The following is a 17,598-nucleotide window of genomic DNA, read 5'->3' on the forward strand; positions in this document are numbered from 1 at the left end:
CCGCCGGATCGCTTCTCTCGCGCGGGTGATTCAAACGTGAACCTGCTCGCAGGCTAATCGCACTGATCCGCTTACGATCTAGGACCCCCGGGGGTGAATCCCATATAAAAAGGATGGGGGTGCTCGCCGTACCTTTTAGGGGTTAAAAAAGCGATTTTGCTACCTCTTATGGTGTTCAGTCTCAATTAAGAAATTATCAAGGTCTCAATACAGGTCCACAGCGGGAGCTTTAGCGGTAACTGTTCCCGGGGTAACTTATAGGGTATTGGCCGAAAAAGATATGACTGGAGATAATGTGTTGTTTAGAATTGGTAGGTCTTAGGGGTGAAACATTTTTCAAGCCACACCCAAAAATAGGATCTTGGTACCTCTTAGGGGTTCTGTTCAAAATTCCCGACGAGCACCCCCGTCCTTTTATATGGGAGTCTCCCCGGGCCTAGGACCACCGCGCACTGTAGCGAAAGTCCTAAAATCGCAGTCGTAAGCGGAGTTCATAAGTTTTACGGAGTCGGAAGAATCAGCAGAATGTTTCCATTTCCTTCCGATTCCGCTTACGGTACGGATCCGTGGGTTATGATTTAGTGTATACTAGATTCAAACTAGATTGTGCCTCATTGGAATCTGAAGCAGAAGAGGAAGAACCAGCTGATCACGATGTCTGGTATCGAACGTTGTGATTGGTTTATTCTTCGACTTCTGCTTGCAACTTTAGCAATCAGTAGTATTTACTACATCATAAATGGAACCAAGGTACTCTAAGTGCGACCCCGTGGGTTTGATTTTCAGTAGATGGTATCCCTCTACGCGTCTGACCAGACGCAGGTTAATTAGCTATTACAACCAGGCATTAATGATTGGGTGCACCGCTTCATAAGCTGAAAATAAACGTGCGAGGCTAGAGAGTATTTTCCGCGAACATTCCAATAATTCTTGAAAAGCGAAATAGGGAGAACTTTTCTAGAAGGCCCGCTCACCATCCCAATACTGCGTTCATTCTGCAGTCGACCGACTCGTGCCATTCGAATGGAACGCGACTAAAAGCAAAGCCATTATCACACGTCAGTGTATGCCAAAGACTTTGATTCCTCGGCTGATTATCGAATATTGAACTCTCAGTTGAAAACCACCCACAAAGTCCTGATGTTACCACAATAAACAAAGCATCGGAAATGTCGGAATAAGGCCAATACAAGAAAACCTGTCCCTGTTTGTAGAAAACCAAAGATGGCCGTTCTAAAATCGGGATGAAATCTTCACACTCATGGTTCACCTTTAAAAGCGGTAATTTGATTGGTTGTTCATAGTAGCCCCAATCTGATTGGTGTGACATAAAAATATATCTCGCTCACTCACTAATCCACTCCTAAGAGGTATTTTTTAACAAAATTATTATCTCAAAAAAGATACACACAAGAATTCAAGACTATTTCATTATTTCTTTTTATTTCACGCCACAAACAATGTAGACTACAAAGTAAACACGCTGGAAAAACAGTTGATATTAACCACTTTAAAACCTCTATATTCATTCGTTAAAGAACCACATCCACAGTTAAATTACTGCATAAAAAAGCAATCATATTTGCTACACTATCTGCAGAGATTCTGCAAGTTTTTCAAGTTCTATCAAAGCCTTAAGCACACTTCTAACAACAAAATTTATTCACGTCACTAACATAACTTTGAAGTTACTATACCAAAGTATTATTAAACTGCATGTATGCCATAATGCTGTTGAACACCTGACCAAAAACAATGTGTAAATGAAAGCAACCTGATTAAATGTAACAATGCACCTGAAGTGTACATGTACATGTAGTGTGGGTTAAACAAAAGCAAAACTTAAATTTTGTGGTACTTTCTTGCATTTGAAATCTCTTTGTCCAACACATTCCCAAATCATTTTTATTATCAACTACTTCGTACTTTTTCCTTTTCAGTACACTGAAGAATATTCCTACGCATAAGAATGTGAAAATACAACAGAAACTGAATATTCTAGTTTCTAAAGAATGAAAATAATGTATCTATGGTTCTGCATCAAAGTGAAAGTAATGACATGATAAAAATATGGACATATGAATATGAAAACTACTTTGTACATTGTACCACTAACTAACAAAATAACACAAGGAAATGCTCTCATTCTTTCCAAAAATAAACTGCTTGCAAACTGTCTTGCTGTGAATTGAAATGGCAAATTTGATCATGTGAAGTTATTTACTAATTTATAGCAGTTTGTACTAAAATGTGAGGAACTGGGACGAAGATTCGTTTTAAGAGAAATGTGTATCAATATGTGTATCACAGGCTTCTTGTACCATGGCAGAATCATTTGCAACTGTGGGATTTTAGAGAAGCTACAATGAGAACCTCCTCTAGCTCTAGGATTTCTAGAGTGGTTTTGGCAACCAGTGAGTGTGGATTGGTCAACATTAAGCAGAGGCAAATGTGCACAAATCACACACTTGCAGGTCATGTTACAAACCTAAACTATTGTTCAACTCGGTGAGACAACTTAATATACGTACATCTATGAATGCATAAGTGGGGCACTATCATGGTACATGTAGCGAAAAGTAAAAGTTTTTTTAAAGGGAATCTTGGCTGGAAACGTAGTTCAAGCTTCAGTGTGTCTGTATATTTGTCACAGTTTATTTATGCTAATAAGTGACATCACTGAGTCGTCACACTGTGTGGTCAGCAATCTAAATATGGGAGTCTACAGGACATTTTCTTTTTTAGCCAGATTCCCTTTAAGACTTTACAGGCTTGTGAAACCCTGTTTCTTTAAAATTCTGTGATTCACAGACTCAAGGCGATTTCGACAAGTCATTTAAAATTCACTCCACTCTTTTCAGAACCTGGTACTATCTATACACCTATCATTTGTGAATTTGCTCAAACCTCTTCCTTGATTCTGTGAGTAGATGAATCATGTACATTTCTAAGAGCTTCAACATCACAAAAACTTCCCACCACCCCAGATCCTGCACGAAACACATGCATAGGAGCACTTCCCTCCCAACGATCAGCCAAAAGGTTGTAGGACTCAACTGAGTTTAGATATTGTTCCCCGTTATGGCCTCCAACTGCCCACAGGCGTCCTCCCATAGCACCAGCACCCACCCCTCCCCTACAGGTTGTCATGTTTGCCACATAGGTCCATTGGTTGGTACGAGGATCATATTTCTCGACAGAGTCCAATGGTGAGGAATCATCAAATCCACCAATGGCAAAGAGGAATTCTCCTCCTACTGCAACACCAACACCTGTGGAAATGCTGTACATTAGAGACATAATACCCGTTCCCAAGTTGTATTCAAAATATTAATTCTTTTGATTTGCTTGCCACACATTTCCATGTTAATTGATGATATCTGAAGTCCTTGCACTTGGCAAAGCAAGGAAAACAGTCTTTACCTTTTTTATTTTTACCATGACAAGAGAAGAGCTGCCAAGAACATAGGCTAAGTTTTTATCATAATCAGTAATTTCAGCAATTTTCATCAAGGTGAAACAAGTTCTGTTTTTTTAATGCATTTCTATATCAACTTTTGTCATCCAAGAATTATGAATTCTCAGGATTTTGGACATTTTTATAGCACTTCAATTTTTGTCAGAGTACAAAAATCTTTGGACAGTCATGTTGTTCTGAAAATAACAAATCGTCGTAAAATATCCCCTTCCATATCTCACCCAAGGCCTGAAAGATTTGATTTGAACCCCTAAACCCTCTGGAAATTACATGTTACAGTACTGTAGCTTCAAATCCCATAATAACAAACTGCGGATTTTGAAACCCCTCTTCCCTTGCAGTATTTCCAGTGAACTTACTTGAGGTGGGTAAAGCATTTTTCCCAACATGCGCAATTGAATAAATGTGTAAATATTTGGATATATTAAAGGTCCTATTACTGTCTTGCCCAGGGTTGACACAACATGGTCATGATACCTGATGACATGGAGCCTTGCCAGAAGTTCATGTGTCATCATGTTGTGTTAACCCTGGGCAAGACAGTAAAAGTTTTAGATGCTAACCACTACGAAAACAGCAATGTACACAATAACAAATACAATTCAAGTAAACAGCTTATAAACATGCATTAACATCAAACAAAAGGAAAACTTTAAATACTGTGTGTCACACCTGCTCTTCTGCGGTTCATGGGTGCTACTCGACTCCACTTGTTAGTGTGAGGATTGTACCTCTCTACACTCTGAAGAGATGCTGCACCATCATTGCCACCCACGGCGTAAAGGTAACCTCCCAGGCCTGCTACACCCACGCCCCCTCGGGGCATCAGCATAGGAGCAACTGTACTCCAGGAATCACTCTCTGGGTCATATCTGAAAAGATAATGGATGGGTGTATGAAGACAACACAGTTAAATTGTACCCACAACTGTGAGTACTTTTATTTCCTCTTGTCAGTGTTGCTCAATGCACTTGGTTGCAAGCACAAGAAGGAAATGAAATGTATGCCAGTGGCAAGGATACATTTCTTTGTAAAACTTGGCTAGTCTGGAATTCCATATTTCTGTGACTGTTGTAACAAGACTTTCATGAAACTTTGTGTACTTTCTAAATTCAACATGATTAATTGTTCTAGGGAGGTGGTTTTTTGTCTATATGAAAAATACCAAAAAAAATTTTTTTTGATTATGCATGACATTATCAAAGTGGTCCACTGACAGGCATCTCTCTCTATGTCTACTCTTGGAGATCAGTTAGCCGAACCACAACAACAAGAATGGTGACTGGAAAAAAAGGGTAGGATTTGAGGTGAAACTCTTGCCTTTTTTATCCTCTTTACAATCCCCATGCTTCTTCCCAACTAAACTACATGTAATGTCATGCACAGGCTACACCTGTATCTCTCTTTTACCAGTTGTGAGTATCTCTCTGAGATTTGGTCGAAAATCAAAGCAATGTGAAGTAATCTGTGTAGTTTCTTCAATTTGGAGTTTTGGGGATTCAATCACTTGCCTAAGGAAATCTAATTTTTAACATCAGCCTACAGTGCAAAGTATGCAAACTACCTTTCGACAGTATCAAAGCAGGTGGCTTCATCTAACCCTCCAGCAACATAAATCACTCCTTCCAAGACACCAGCTGACATTCCACGCCGTGAAATTTCCATGGATGTGACTTCCTTCCACTGGTTAATTTCAGGATCAAAACATTCCACAGTGTTAAGGTGATGAGAGCCATCATGACCGCCAATTGCATAAACTTTCCCTGCTACTGAAGCCACAGCAACATGACGTCGTGGGGTGGAGACTTCTGCTACCTGGAACCAGCAATTGTGAAACCAGTCATAGCATTCGATACATTGGAGAGGATCGCCTGACTTCCCACGGCCACCAACAGAAAACAAAGCCCCAGATGTTGATTTGCGTGGTTGAGTTCTGATGTTTGCTTTCACTAAAGAAGGAAAAAGCTTGACATTCTTGGCTTCATCAACCAAATCTCGACAAGCAACATTGCTTCTAATGGCACTGTCTCGTTCAACGCGTTGTATGAGGTACTCAGTTGCAATCAAGGGTAGTCGTACATGAGTCATCAAGTCTGGCAGAAATTGTTCACGTGACATCAAGTCGTACCGTACCCAAGCAGTGATGGATTCGAAAACTTGCTCCTCCCGTTTAACGTAAAGATCATCTCCAGAAATAATGGAGAGAAAGTGTCTGAAAGACGTTTTAAGAAGGGCCTCTGTGTTCATAAGACTCAAGAAACAACTCCTTGAGTAAGAGTCGGCTGCTTCAATAAAGTCCACGCAGCCGTGAAGCTCTGCATAAGCTCTCATTTCCAAACAGTTTGATGGGTGAAGATGTCGCTTCATAAACTCGCAACAAGCGTGGACAACCAAATCAAGTTGAAATACGGCTGCAGCGGTCAAAAGAGCCTCAATATTGTCAATACTGATTGTTATTTTTCGCGTGTACATAAAGTTAATCAACTGAATGACCGCCTCTTCAGACAGTCCCTGGATTACGATTGTGTCTTGAGAACTCTCCATCATTTCATTCGTAAACATGCCACGAAAATATGCACTGCATGAAGACAAAACAACACGATGGCACTTCACCTTTCGCTCTCCGGCTTGGATAATCACATCGCAAAGCTTCTGCTCTCGGAAGAACTGAATCAAAACGTCAAAAGCCTCGTTCGGCAGGCTGTGAGCTTCGTAGTGGAAAGTGTCAACAATGATATCTCCCATGATGAAAATGCAAGCGAAGCAGATTTCAAGAGGTTCTCAAGATTCAGACTTTAGATTGGTGCTCTTTTTTCGCATATAAAGAAGCGAGGGTTCCAAGCTCTAATGCCAGGTACCACATCTACAGTCAGGAAATGGAGGAGAAGATTTAAATTACCTTCAAGGATGTGAAAACCACGACAAAAAAATGGCGGCCATATGGCAATGGCGTTGTTCCGGGGTATTGTTTCTTTTTTCGGCATCTCGCCCCCAGGTTCCTCAAAATGATCACGTGACAAATGCCATAAAAAGTGCTGCTCCTGCGGGCAACCCCGCGGGCAGTCCCCGGGCATTTATGAGATCATTTGTGTCCTGAAGTTTGGTTCTGAAATGCTAACACAACAAAAGCTTTTTGAAGACCTTTCTTTTTTTACCCACAATGTTACAAAGACGTAATATACTGATGATGTAAGAACCGTAAATGAAAATGCTGCCGGTATACATAGGATCTATAGCAGATCTGATCAGCCAAAAATAGAAACATAACAATGAACCAAGGCTGGTTACTACGTAGAAAGCTTAACGGGGCAACTACATGACAGAGTTCAAAGCCAAGCCAAGAACGACAAGAATTGCAACAGTGGACTGCTGTTTCGACCTGGTTGGCATGGGTCTCGTCAGTACAGTCAGTGGCAACAAACAGCTGTCCACGGTTGCAATTCTTGGCTTTCAGGTTGGACTCTATCGTGTCATGCATTGTACATGATCCGTTAAAGTCTACTACGTAGTAATCAGCCTTGCGTCATTATCATATTACAAAGACGGGATTGTCCCTGGACGCTTTCCAGCCAACTTGCTCAAATTCCTGCCATACGATATCAAATTCCAGTGGCCCAACTGAACAGCCAGTGATGTCAAGTATTCCCGCCCACCTGACAGGTTAAATCAGAGAAGATCCAAAGAACCCCTATCTGGGACGGATACAGGATTTTAGTGAAGGGGTTCGAGATAGGGAACGCCGAAAGCAGTCCCATAGGGGGTCCGAGGACATCCTTACCCGGAAAATTGTTATGGAGTCTTTTGACGATCCAAGTACAAGAGAGTCGCAGTGAGCATTGAAATCGAAGCGCCAAGAAATCTCGAATAGGAAAGGAATTGCAAAGAGAGAGAAAGGAGACGTGGAAAAGAGAACCTTTGATGCTCACAGCGGAAAAAAGAAATAGAAAACTTCCAGAAGTGATCATTATGATTTCATATGAAGATGATCCTACTGACGAACACAGCAATCTGATGGATTGCTGTTAAACGTTTGTCCCAGCTAGCCGTAAATGCGCTAAGGAAACGTCCCCTCACATAACCTGGCCCCAGGAAAATATCACCCGTTCCTTTCCTATAGGCCCCCTTGGAGGACCAATATATAGAGATTCATCAAGGTTCCTTAGCCCGTGAAACAGGTATGACAAGTCTTTTTATTAACATCGCAAATGTACGGTAAAAATTAAAAAAATTCCCTTCGCCTTTAACTTACTTAAAAAGTCAACATCATTTATAGTGAACAACATGCAAAATAAATTATTCTTTCTTCTCTTGATTCATAATAATCTCAAAAATCAGTTTTGCTAAACTCATTAAAAAATAGGAAACACTTCAAATACTTATTACTCAGCTCTAAGTATTCATTTTTTCTTTCAAAGCCTTGCTTCGAATGTCATGCAATTTTTCTCAACAGCGTCACGCAAAGTTGCGTGACAACCTGAACATTGCGTGACGACCTAAACATGGACCGCAAAGGAGACTAGTAAAATTACAGCTAAGCTCTCTCATAATATTCAGCTACATGTATTCCATAACTTTAAATAAATATTTTCCATAAATTATACATCTTTAAAAGCACGATTTAATTTAAAACGTATGCGACAACATGGCAAAGCATTTGCAAATAAAAGGCAAAATTCCAAAAAAATATACTTATGGTGTTAAATATAAATGGCCTTCTTTAATGCTATAAAATTTTTAAAATTTACCTGTCATAAAATAAATATTTCTTATCAATCCCTTTAGCAAAAATTGTCGTTTTGTTCCTGCTCTTGTTTAACGCCAGATAAAACTAATTTAAAAAAAGACTTTCAAACCAAAGATAGAGTGAGTTTACAAAATCCGAAATTTCTTTCTTTTCTTTTCTTTTTTTTTTTTTTTTTCTGGTTTTTGGATAATCATAGCCTGCGTACAGGCTCCGTTTGGAGACAAACGCAAGACACGACACGAGACACGTTTAGAGACAAGAAGTTTCCGCACAAGACTCCTCCCTGCCGGACCGCTTTGTCGGCGACTCGCCCCTCCCTTACGCGTGTGTCTCAAAGGTGAGCCCGCTCGCAGGCTGTACAATCACTCTATACTTCTGTCTTTTCCAAAATGGCGGCCCAATTTCCGTGGTCGTGATATTCTTTCAAGACCACAGCTGACGGAATGCCATCTTGAACTAGCTTGACCAACTCCCCAGCACAGAAGACATGATAGTATCTTTGGTAGAGCTTGCTTTTTGTTTTTTGGGGGGGCTTTCTTGATGATGAGGATGACGATGACAGCGATGATGATGATGCTGAAACCAACGATGACGAAGATGAAGACAGCGAGTCCTCGGCAGCCGCCGTCTTGGCCAAGACCTTCCCGGGTCTTTCTTGGCAATTAACAGTGGTATGCTGAAAGGTCTTTTTGCGGCGGGAAACGAGCGAGGTTTGCACTCGGTCACAGTCCTCTGCAGCACTGGATTCCGACGTTAAATAATCACTGGAACTAGAGCTGTCACTTTCTGCATCGCTTGAGGAAGCCAAGGACTCGACAAGCCTAGCGACTACACTGAGGCTAACTCCGTTCACATTCTCAACTCTTCCTTCCGGTTGGCGTCCATCAGCTCTTTTCCCATTCATGCAAATGATGACGTCACTGGCCTGAGACATTCTGGGAACATTGTCTCCTTTCCCCCCCGGTGCCGGCTCATTACCAGTCTCCTTGCAATCAGCCGATAGCTCGCTAAACTCATTTAGATTCAACTCGTCTTTTCTAGGAAACAGTTTTTTCGCCAGCAAGGAAAGAAACTCTCCCTTGAAATATTTCTCCCGGTTTTCTGAGGAAAAATAGGACAGCAAAGTCGACAACTTGGAGCTGAACTCTTTGCCAGTGTCCATGGAAACAAGATTGGCATTGGACTTCTCTTGAGCGTGACTCTCTGTCTGCTCCGATTCTTTGCCATCAAAAATTTTCTCTATGAAGTTGTCGAGAAACGTCTTAAGCTTTGCGACAGGATTAGCCTCGGAGAGGTCAGCACAATCAAGATTGTGTTCCGTTTCAAAGGAACAAGTGTTTCCTCCGTTCCTAACGTGTTGCAGTACGGCATATTTCCCGGGGCTGCCATTTTGAATCATTTCTCGGAGAGGACGTTGTTTGTGGAGTTCCTCGTCACAAGGTGATTGCGTCCGAAGTTGATTCTTTTCTCTGTCTCGGCTATCAAGAGAGAATGCTCGCCGTGATCGCCATGAAATAGCAGACGAACGCGGTGATCCTCTAACCTGTGACTGGAACCTTGATATCACAGGTGTAGACAGTGTTCTTCGAGCCGCAACTGTAAACGGAATAAAACAGTAGTAAGTTGATAATAATGCGGCAATAAATTTTTTTGGAGAGTGGCCCCTTTTCAAGGACATGGGTCACAATTATGCGCTTGGAAAACTTTGATTGACACTGGAAGGCCTACTGGAACTGGGAGGGTTTTTTTAACAATAGAACTCCTACGACCTAGTTAGAACCTAACCTGAGATCAGACGTTGTTTTTTTTCTTTTTTTGTTGCTGCGTAAATGCATCACGCGTTCTTTTTTCTCCATCCCACGAAAAAATGGAACGCCTGATCGCAGGTGACCCAGTTCCCAGTACCATGCACGCGCCGCCCGGGAAAATTTGCAATTTTCTAGTAGGGCTTTACGATTATTCATTGTCCCGCCCTTGACCCTTCTTATGGAACCAGCCGCTTCGTGTACCTTCCCTAAACAACAATAAATAAAACGATGGTAACACAAATATACGAAATATGTTGTGAAAGCCTTCACAAAGGGCAAATAAGAAATCAATTCGCCGCACATGCGCAAAGGAATGCAATAGTCCTCACTGCATAAGGACCAGAATTCAAAGTGAACATCTTGCACTGCAAACCAGATTTACGGCAAAAAGTTCCCTTCGAAATACAACGTGGGTGAAAAGGTACTCCAAAAACGCTTTAACCTTAGGACCTGAGAGCTGGATTACTTAGGCAGCCGTTCTTTCCTGATCCTTTCCTTTTGAGGGCCTGACGAGTGTTTCTCCGTGAATGCGAACGCAAAGGGGAGGTGTGGATGAAAACGTGGTTGGGGCGAATGAGTGTCCCGCCCATGTCTTGTCCAAGTCTGTTCGTGTGTAAAGCATCTCGCCACGAACTCCCGGCCTGATTTTGCGAGAAAAACAGACTGCCAGCAGGCTGAGAGCACACACCCCTTGCAAGCTTGCAAAGGAGGGTGTTATTGAAGCATACTCTGAAGAAAGCTTACAAAGCACTAGAATGGTATACAGTCGAACCTCCCATAAGCGACCACCCAAAAGGTTAAGCCCGGGAGGTTCCACTGTATTTTTATACAAATCTTTAGGAGAATCTGTTTTAAGGGAGTTAATAACGCATTTTTAGCAGGGGGAGGTATGGGGCTGCAGAGAGGGACCGGATCAAATTTAGGGGTCGTACAAAAGAGAATACAATTGAAGGATGGGACAGAGAGCCCTGCCAAAAGGATAATGAAATGATAGTGTGGGTGGTCATTTTTAAGAGTTATCTGAAGTCCTGGAAATCCGATTCGGGCATCATTTTTTGTCAAAATGGTAAATTAAGCATTTCTGAATTTTTTCCCTGTAGCTGATCAATATTGAAATCTAGCAGTTAATTGATAATTTTAATACTTATTTTAAAAAAATGTAAAAATGAAAACAACAACTTTATTGCACAATAAGACGACTTAAGTTAGTTTACCTTTGTTCCTCTGATAATGTGTGTAAGGAACTAAGACGTCTTGACCATCAAACTAAAAATCAACAGTGAAAAGGAAACTAAAACTTTTGTATACATAGAATTAACAATTGCACCTTTTTGAGCTGTCTCTTCTAAGAGGGTTGCACAGGAGTATTCTCGTGATGCGTGATTAGCTGATTTTATTTTCTGTGAAACGTCAATTTAGAAAATTATTCTTCGTGACTCGTGACCTGAAGGTTTTGCGTGACCCGTGAAGAACCTAAATTATTAATCGATATTCGTGATTTTACCACTCTATTCTACGTGATTTTCAGACGCAATCCTCCGAATGGTTAGAGTCGTCTATCGAGAGTGACTTAGGTATGCGATTTGCAATATGAAGCCTTGACTTAGCCATTCACGACTTTACTTTCTTCAAACACTATTAGTGTAAGAACAGGTCATTAAAAAGAGTATCTTACTTGCTTATTTTCGTGATTCGGGAAAACGAAGTTTTCATATCCGTGATCCTCTATTTTTTCTGTTCGTGAACCGTGCCAGAGACCCCCCTGTAAGACGTTCTTCTAACAATCCTTATTAAGACGGGCGGGGGGGAGGGGGTAGAAAGTGACTGCACTTCCTTTAACTGTGTATAACTTAGGCAACTATAACGATAACTTAACTTACATTGTGTTAAATCAATTTTGATTAGAGTTGAGTCGTTTCTGGTAAATTTCAGATTTAAAAATAAAAATAAAACAAGAAATCCAATACAGCGGTTGTCTGAATTATGACATAATTACAATGTAATATGACGTCATCTCTCGTTGCTAACCTCAAACTTGGGGAAACTTCTCGTAACCTAATATAAATCCCGTAAGTTTCAAGTTTCAGTGGGTTGGGGGGAGGGGCAAAATCCACTTTTGCCACCCACCCTGGCCCAGTCATAAGCAGCTTATAAAAGGCACAATCTTGATGTTTAAAGGTCATTAATCACAGGGCTGAGATTATTTGTGCTTTAGTCAATAAAGCAACCTATTAAATTGTACTATTTTAACAAAGTTGAGGGAATTAAAAGATATATTGCATCTATATAATAATATTTATCCATGCTGGATATCTCAACCTCTACTAGGAAATACTGGGAATTATACAGATATACTTCGACTGCTAAAACAATTAAAGAGAAAGTATAAGCCATTTAAATTGATAAATTTCTCACAGACCTTTCGCTCATCTTGTTCAAGTGCCCAAACATACACTAAAATTTTTCCCCCAGGTTGAAGAATCCTATAAAGTTCCTCTAGTGCTTTGATGCGCCTCCTTGCAGACGCAAAATGATGAATGACTCCAACAGAGATCACAGCATCGAAACTGTTGTCTCTGAAGGGAAGATTCTGATTGTCGCAGGCCACAACATTGTGGCCCCTTTTGGCAGCAATTTCACCTAATTTCAAGCAGCTGTCAGAGCCGAGAATAAAGGATTCTGGAGCAAGACCCAAGTACTTGCCTGTTCCACAACCTAAAAGACAGTGGTTTTTAATTAATAACAATTAAAATACACTAGTTTTGGTGGCTAATGAGGACTTTTCATATCAAATCAAATCACATCTTCATTTCTCATTATTTTAATTCACAGGTGGAAAGCAGTACAGAATACAGTAGAAAAAAACACAATATCTAGATCATTAATAACCAAGAAATATGTGAGTCTTAAATAGGTGTGCATGCAGAACCCAGAGCAGCAGCCCTATAATGTAAAAGATAAGCATTTTTTAGTTTTAGTGTGCTTTCACAGAATATGTTTATTACTGTACTGCAGTTCCAGAAAATATCCATATCTTCCCCATGGAAGGGACTTTTTATAAGATCCCCCACCCCTCTGGAAATTCCAATTACGAGTCATACATTTCTTTAAGATTTTTGTTCTTAGAGAACCCAGACCCCTCCCCCCCCCCCCCCTTCATCCCCCAGGAAATTTTGGTCCCTTCTGTTGGGAGAGTATACACAATAACAAGTGCCTTAGGTACAATGACCCACAAAAGTGTACAACAAAAATGTCAAGTGTGTCTGTATGGTATTTAGTAATAATTTCAAGGAAATGGTTGCAAATTTTACTTAGTTCATTTAAAAATTAGTCTCTGGAGTCCTGAGCCCTATACAGAGGTATTTTCAGGTGAGGGGCCCTCTACAGAGGTAGTTTTCGGTGATGGGGCTCAGGATGAGGTTCCTTCCCTCCCTACTGTTTCTGGACATTTATACTGGAATAGTTCTACTGGATATATATCTGTCTGCAAATCTGCCATTCAAGAATCGGACTGCTCAGTCAACAAAAAACTCAAAAACTGAACACTACCAAGTAGACATCCTATGCGATATCGAGGGATTGCTTACCTTCTATACTGGAATAGGTTGGTTACTAGATATAAGAGTTTATGATATTAATCATTATAATTTTGACACCCTTTGCTGACAGATCCTGTGAAACCAACCTGGTGAGTTATTTTTGTCCCATTTGGCAATAATACTACCTCACCAATTCTGGTGAATTCCCAGGGGGGGGGGGGGGACTCCCAAATAAAAAGGATAGATAGATAGATAGATAGATAGATCACTTTATTTTTACACAGTAAATTCCACTCAGTTGTATACACGCAAAAATATCTACAAATGTAAAAATTAAACAATATAATCATTATAAAAATAATTGCAAAGAATATAAGCCTAATCTAAACAGACTGACCTAATCTTAACAAACTGAGCTAACTACCTATGAAATCAAAAGTTCTTACCACTTTTCAGGGACGTCATGTCATTCATTCACTCAACACTGAAGTTACTTAGCTTTGTCTCAAATACACCTAATGTTTTAGATACTCTAAAATCAGTTGGAAGGCTATTCCACAATGCGGCACCGCTATGAGAGAAACTGTTACGAACATAATCGGTGCGACGTTGAGAAGGTGCCAGCCTCATTTCGCTATTTCCTAATCTATAACCAGTTGTATCATTATGAAAGATGAATTATTCGATAAATAATCAGGTGTTTCTTAAAGCTTTGAACATCATAATGGCTTTGGTAAAAAGCCTCTGATTCCATAGGTTTTTCTGGTTAAGTCTACGGAACAGGTCTGTAGCACTGACGGAGGTGCTCGTCGGAAAAAGAACCGCTAAGAGGTACCAAGATCCTGTTTTGTGGGTGTGGCTTGAAATTTTTTACCCCCTAAGAGGTTACGTACCAATTCTGAAACATCATATTATTTCCTGTCGTAATTTTTTCAGCTCAACACCCTGAAAGGTACTGCAAAAGCTCCTGCTGTGAACCTTTTGAGGCTGAACACCATAAGAGGTACAAACACTGCCTTGTTAGCCCCTAAAAGGTACGACAAGCCCGATCCCTGTCCTTTTTATATAGGAGTCCCTCCCCCCAGGGATGAATTGTGCTATTCATACCCTGACCCCATGGAAGATGATCAATACAAGGGGTTCAGGGTTATAAAACACCAAAAGCATTATTCAAGAAAAGTATATACATGAAACTAACCTTGAATTTAGGAAGGGTGGTGGGGTTCAAAAGACCTTCCTGGGATAGAGAGGGTATGGATATTTTCTGGAAACAACACATTCTAAAAAATTCCCTTAAGTGAATTTTAATCTTCGATAGTGTAAAATTTGCTCTCTCTGAGGTAGAATGTGGTGGCCACAGAGAGTAACTTGTTCGTCAACTGATTACATAATAATTTCTAAAAAACACTCCTTGGTAGTTCTCCAAGGCTATTGGAAACTCGGTCAGAGGGAGCTCTAGCCAAACTAAACTATGAAATTTCCAGAGGGGTGGAGGATTCAAACCAAAACCTAAATATATAACATGATATTTTCCCACAACAACGCGACTTGTCTGGCAGTCTTTCTCCTTCCAAGCAGAATTCTGTGCAAAGCACTGCACAAACTGGCAGTAATCTGCCGTAATTGAATTAAGCAAAAATATTCTATCCTCATGTTCATCATTAAACATCAAAACGTGGAACACGATCAATATTAAAATGCAAATTAATTTCTTAAGAGTACGTGGAACTGAAAATGATTAATATGAACATTAACAAAATGTTTATCAATATTTGGATCCCAGCTGTATTTGTATTTATCCGCAGTCTCTCGGTTCTCGTTTCACCAGTCTTTCCATCTGATCAAAAATCGAAATCTTATCAAAGAAATAGCTTTTGTTAGAAATCAACGATCCTTTCTAACAAAAGCTTTAAACCTTGAATCCAGAGCTTCTTTGTGTTCAATATTTCTTCTTCTCGGTTCTCTTTAAAGGAAAAGATTAGCAAAATATTTGTAAAACTCACCCACATCAGCTATCAGACTTCCCGCTGGGAGAGAGAGAAGAAATTCTTCGACTTTTGGCCACGCTTTATGAGTCGAACCAACGAAATGAGGAGCAATTTGATTGTAGACATGCCGAACGTGATATTTTTCCAAGTCTTCCGGAGTTGCAAACGACATCAACGCACGGAAAACGATGACTATCTGTGAGATCTTTGGTTAACTAAAAATCGAGTGCAATGTTTCCCCCGAGAACTTCAGTCTGCATTGAGAAGAATATAGACGGTTAGAAAAGTTAACATGAGATCGAACAACTTCGGCAACTTCACTTGAACAACTCAAATTCTGTAAAACCAGAAGTACGTAACACACAAAACTACCCATGCGTAATTGATAAACAAAGCGGAATCACAGATGGAGAAGTCAGTCCATGATCAGAGTACATTTACACTCCCCAAGATAATTTTTTCGCGGTTTAAACCGGTCAGTTTCGAATCAGATAACAAAACCGCGAGCTCAGTCTGGCCAGCAAACCGTGCGTCACGAGAGAAGAATTAAGTTATGAAGATTTAATTCAATAAGCATTTTTTTCTGCATACCAAATTCTTCAAGCCCTGCCCGGTAATGCGACGATGGTTCCAATCCTTTAGGATCTGATTCAAGAGTTCGGGCCTCCTTCGCCTGAAGCTGACCGAAAAAAATAAATCTACGTTTATTCCTTTGTGTGTTGCGACCACCAAATTATTCACGGCAACTAATTTGCAAGTGAAAGAATGGAAACGTGTTCCATAGACAATGAGTTGTTTCATTACTGCCACAAGCTGAAAAAATTAGTCATAATTCTTCCCAGGATAATTCTTTCGTCTCCGATCATTAAGACTTAAAGAGACTTACCTGCTTCCCAGGAAACGCTGCCGTCGAATGAAAACTTCCAGTTGCCGCACGCCTAATAACGCACCTTGGAAACATTTCAATTTCCACTTAAAAGACAGCTGCTAAGGGAAAAACCATGGCTTTTGATTTATAATGACACAATAGTTATGAATGCAAATTAAGTGAAGAAGTAAACTCACCATAACAACTTTTCGTAAAAAATAAATAAAACATGATTAATTCAAATTATTACACGGATAGTCACAACATTGAAAGTGCAAAACAAACGTTACATGTATCGTCTGATTTTTCCGCGTTGCATTCACGCTCTATAGAGTACAATGTTCGGTTTTCAAAGACTCGTCAGTATTTGTTTGCACGGAAGTTGCAAGGGTCAATACGTAATCAACGTTGTAAAATGCGTAAAATGCAGTTTCGCATCGACTGCAACGTCTGCTTTCTGCTGTCCTGTGTAGCCTGCGAGCATAAACAGGGCGAGGACTGGGAAGATGGGTGTCTGGAAAACCCGAATAGCGAATAGCGAATAGCGAATAGCGAATAGCGAATAGTCGCGAGGAGCGAATAGCGAATAGTCCCGAATAGAGCGAATAGTCTCGAAAAGTGGCGAATAGTGACGAATAGTCGTCAACAGTCACCGCTTTAGGTCTAATATCCTTGCGTTAATTAATTATCCAAATAAGCAACAGAATTTCAGTGAATTTATTACCTTTTCTTCTCCGGACTCAGGCTCGGGCTGTCCATCGCCGACATTAAGAAAACAGAAAACACAAGGATAACCTAATAAAGACGTATTTACGCTTTTGGAGTGGCTAAAAGAGAAGAAATTACGTTTAGAAACACCTTTTGTGCTGATAAGCGTCTGTGCTTTTTAGCGGGAAAATCCCGTCCCACGTTGCTGCGAGGTTGACTGCGAGATACTGGGTACCTTATTTGCTACGATGTGCCACTAATTTGCCACTATTTGCCACTATTCGCCACTATTTGCCACTATTCGCCACTATTCGAGACTGTGCGCCACTATTCGCGCTATTCGAGACTATCGTACTATTCGCTATTCGCGACTATTCGCTATTCGCTATTCGGGTTTTCCAGACACCCCTGGGAAGATAAGAGAAACAAAGCGCGCTCTCCAGTGGATCCATTCAACCAAAATTT

General features: G+C 40.5%; 2 protein-coding genes across 7 annotated transcripts; both read right to left on the reverse strand.

Moving 5' to 3' along the window:
- Positions 1-1,416: 1,416 nt before the first annotated feature.
- LOC110057733 (kelch-like protein 8) lies at positions 1,417-6,469 on the reverse strand. Its single transcript, XM_020764315.2, has 3 exons — positions 5,043-6,469; positions 4,151-4,350; positions 1,417-3,272 (listed from the first exon to the last, which is right to left on the reverse strand). Exons 1-3 carry the CDS (start codon positions 6,221-6,223, stop codon positions 2,902-2,904), a joined length of 1,752 nt encoding a protein of 583 aa, XP_020619974.2. The 5' UTR covers positions 6,224-6,469; the 3' UTR covers positions 1,417-2,901.
- A 1,164-nt stretch (positions 6,470-7,633) lies between these two features.
- LOC110057734 (uncharacterized) lies at positions 7,634-16,917 on the reverse strand. 6 transcript variants are annotated; one of them, XM_089272883.1, is made up of 7 exons: positions 16,716-16,917; positions 16,444-16,541; positions 16,149-16,236; positions 15,573-15,811; positions 12,450-12,745; positions 11,245-11,296; positions 7,634-9,818 (listed from the first exon to the last, which is right to left on the reverse strand). In XM_089272883.1, the coding sequence occupies exons 4-7, from the start codon at positions 15,727-15,729 to the stop codon at positions 8,590-8,592; spliced, it is 1,734 nt and encodes a 577-aa protein (XP_089129009.1). In that variant the 5' UTR covers positions 15,730-15,811; positions 16,149-16,236; positions 16,444-16,541; positions 16,716-16,917; the 3' UTR covers positions 7,634-8,589. The 6 variants fall into 6 exon arrangements, with proteins under 6 accessions (XP_089129009.1, XP_089129008.1, XP_020619978.2 ...); XM_089272882.1 differs by having other exon boundaries at positions 16,444-16,544; XM_020764319.2 differs by having other exon boundaries at positions 16,444-16,917.
- Between the last annotated feature and the right edge of the window lie 681 nt (positions 16,918-17,598).

The sequence above is a fragment of the Orbicella faveolata genome, unplaced genomic scaffold, assembly GCF_042242905.1.
Source record: "Orbicella faveolata isolate gen_17 unplaced genomic scaffold, um_ofav_v1 contig_35, whole genome shotgun sequence".
Lineage (NCBI taxonomy): Eukaryota > Metazoa > Cnidaria > Anthozoa > Scleractinia > Merulinidae > Orbicella > Orbicella faveolata.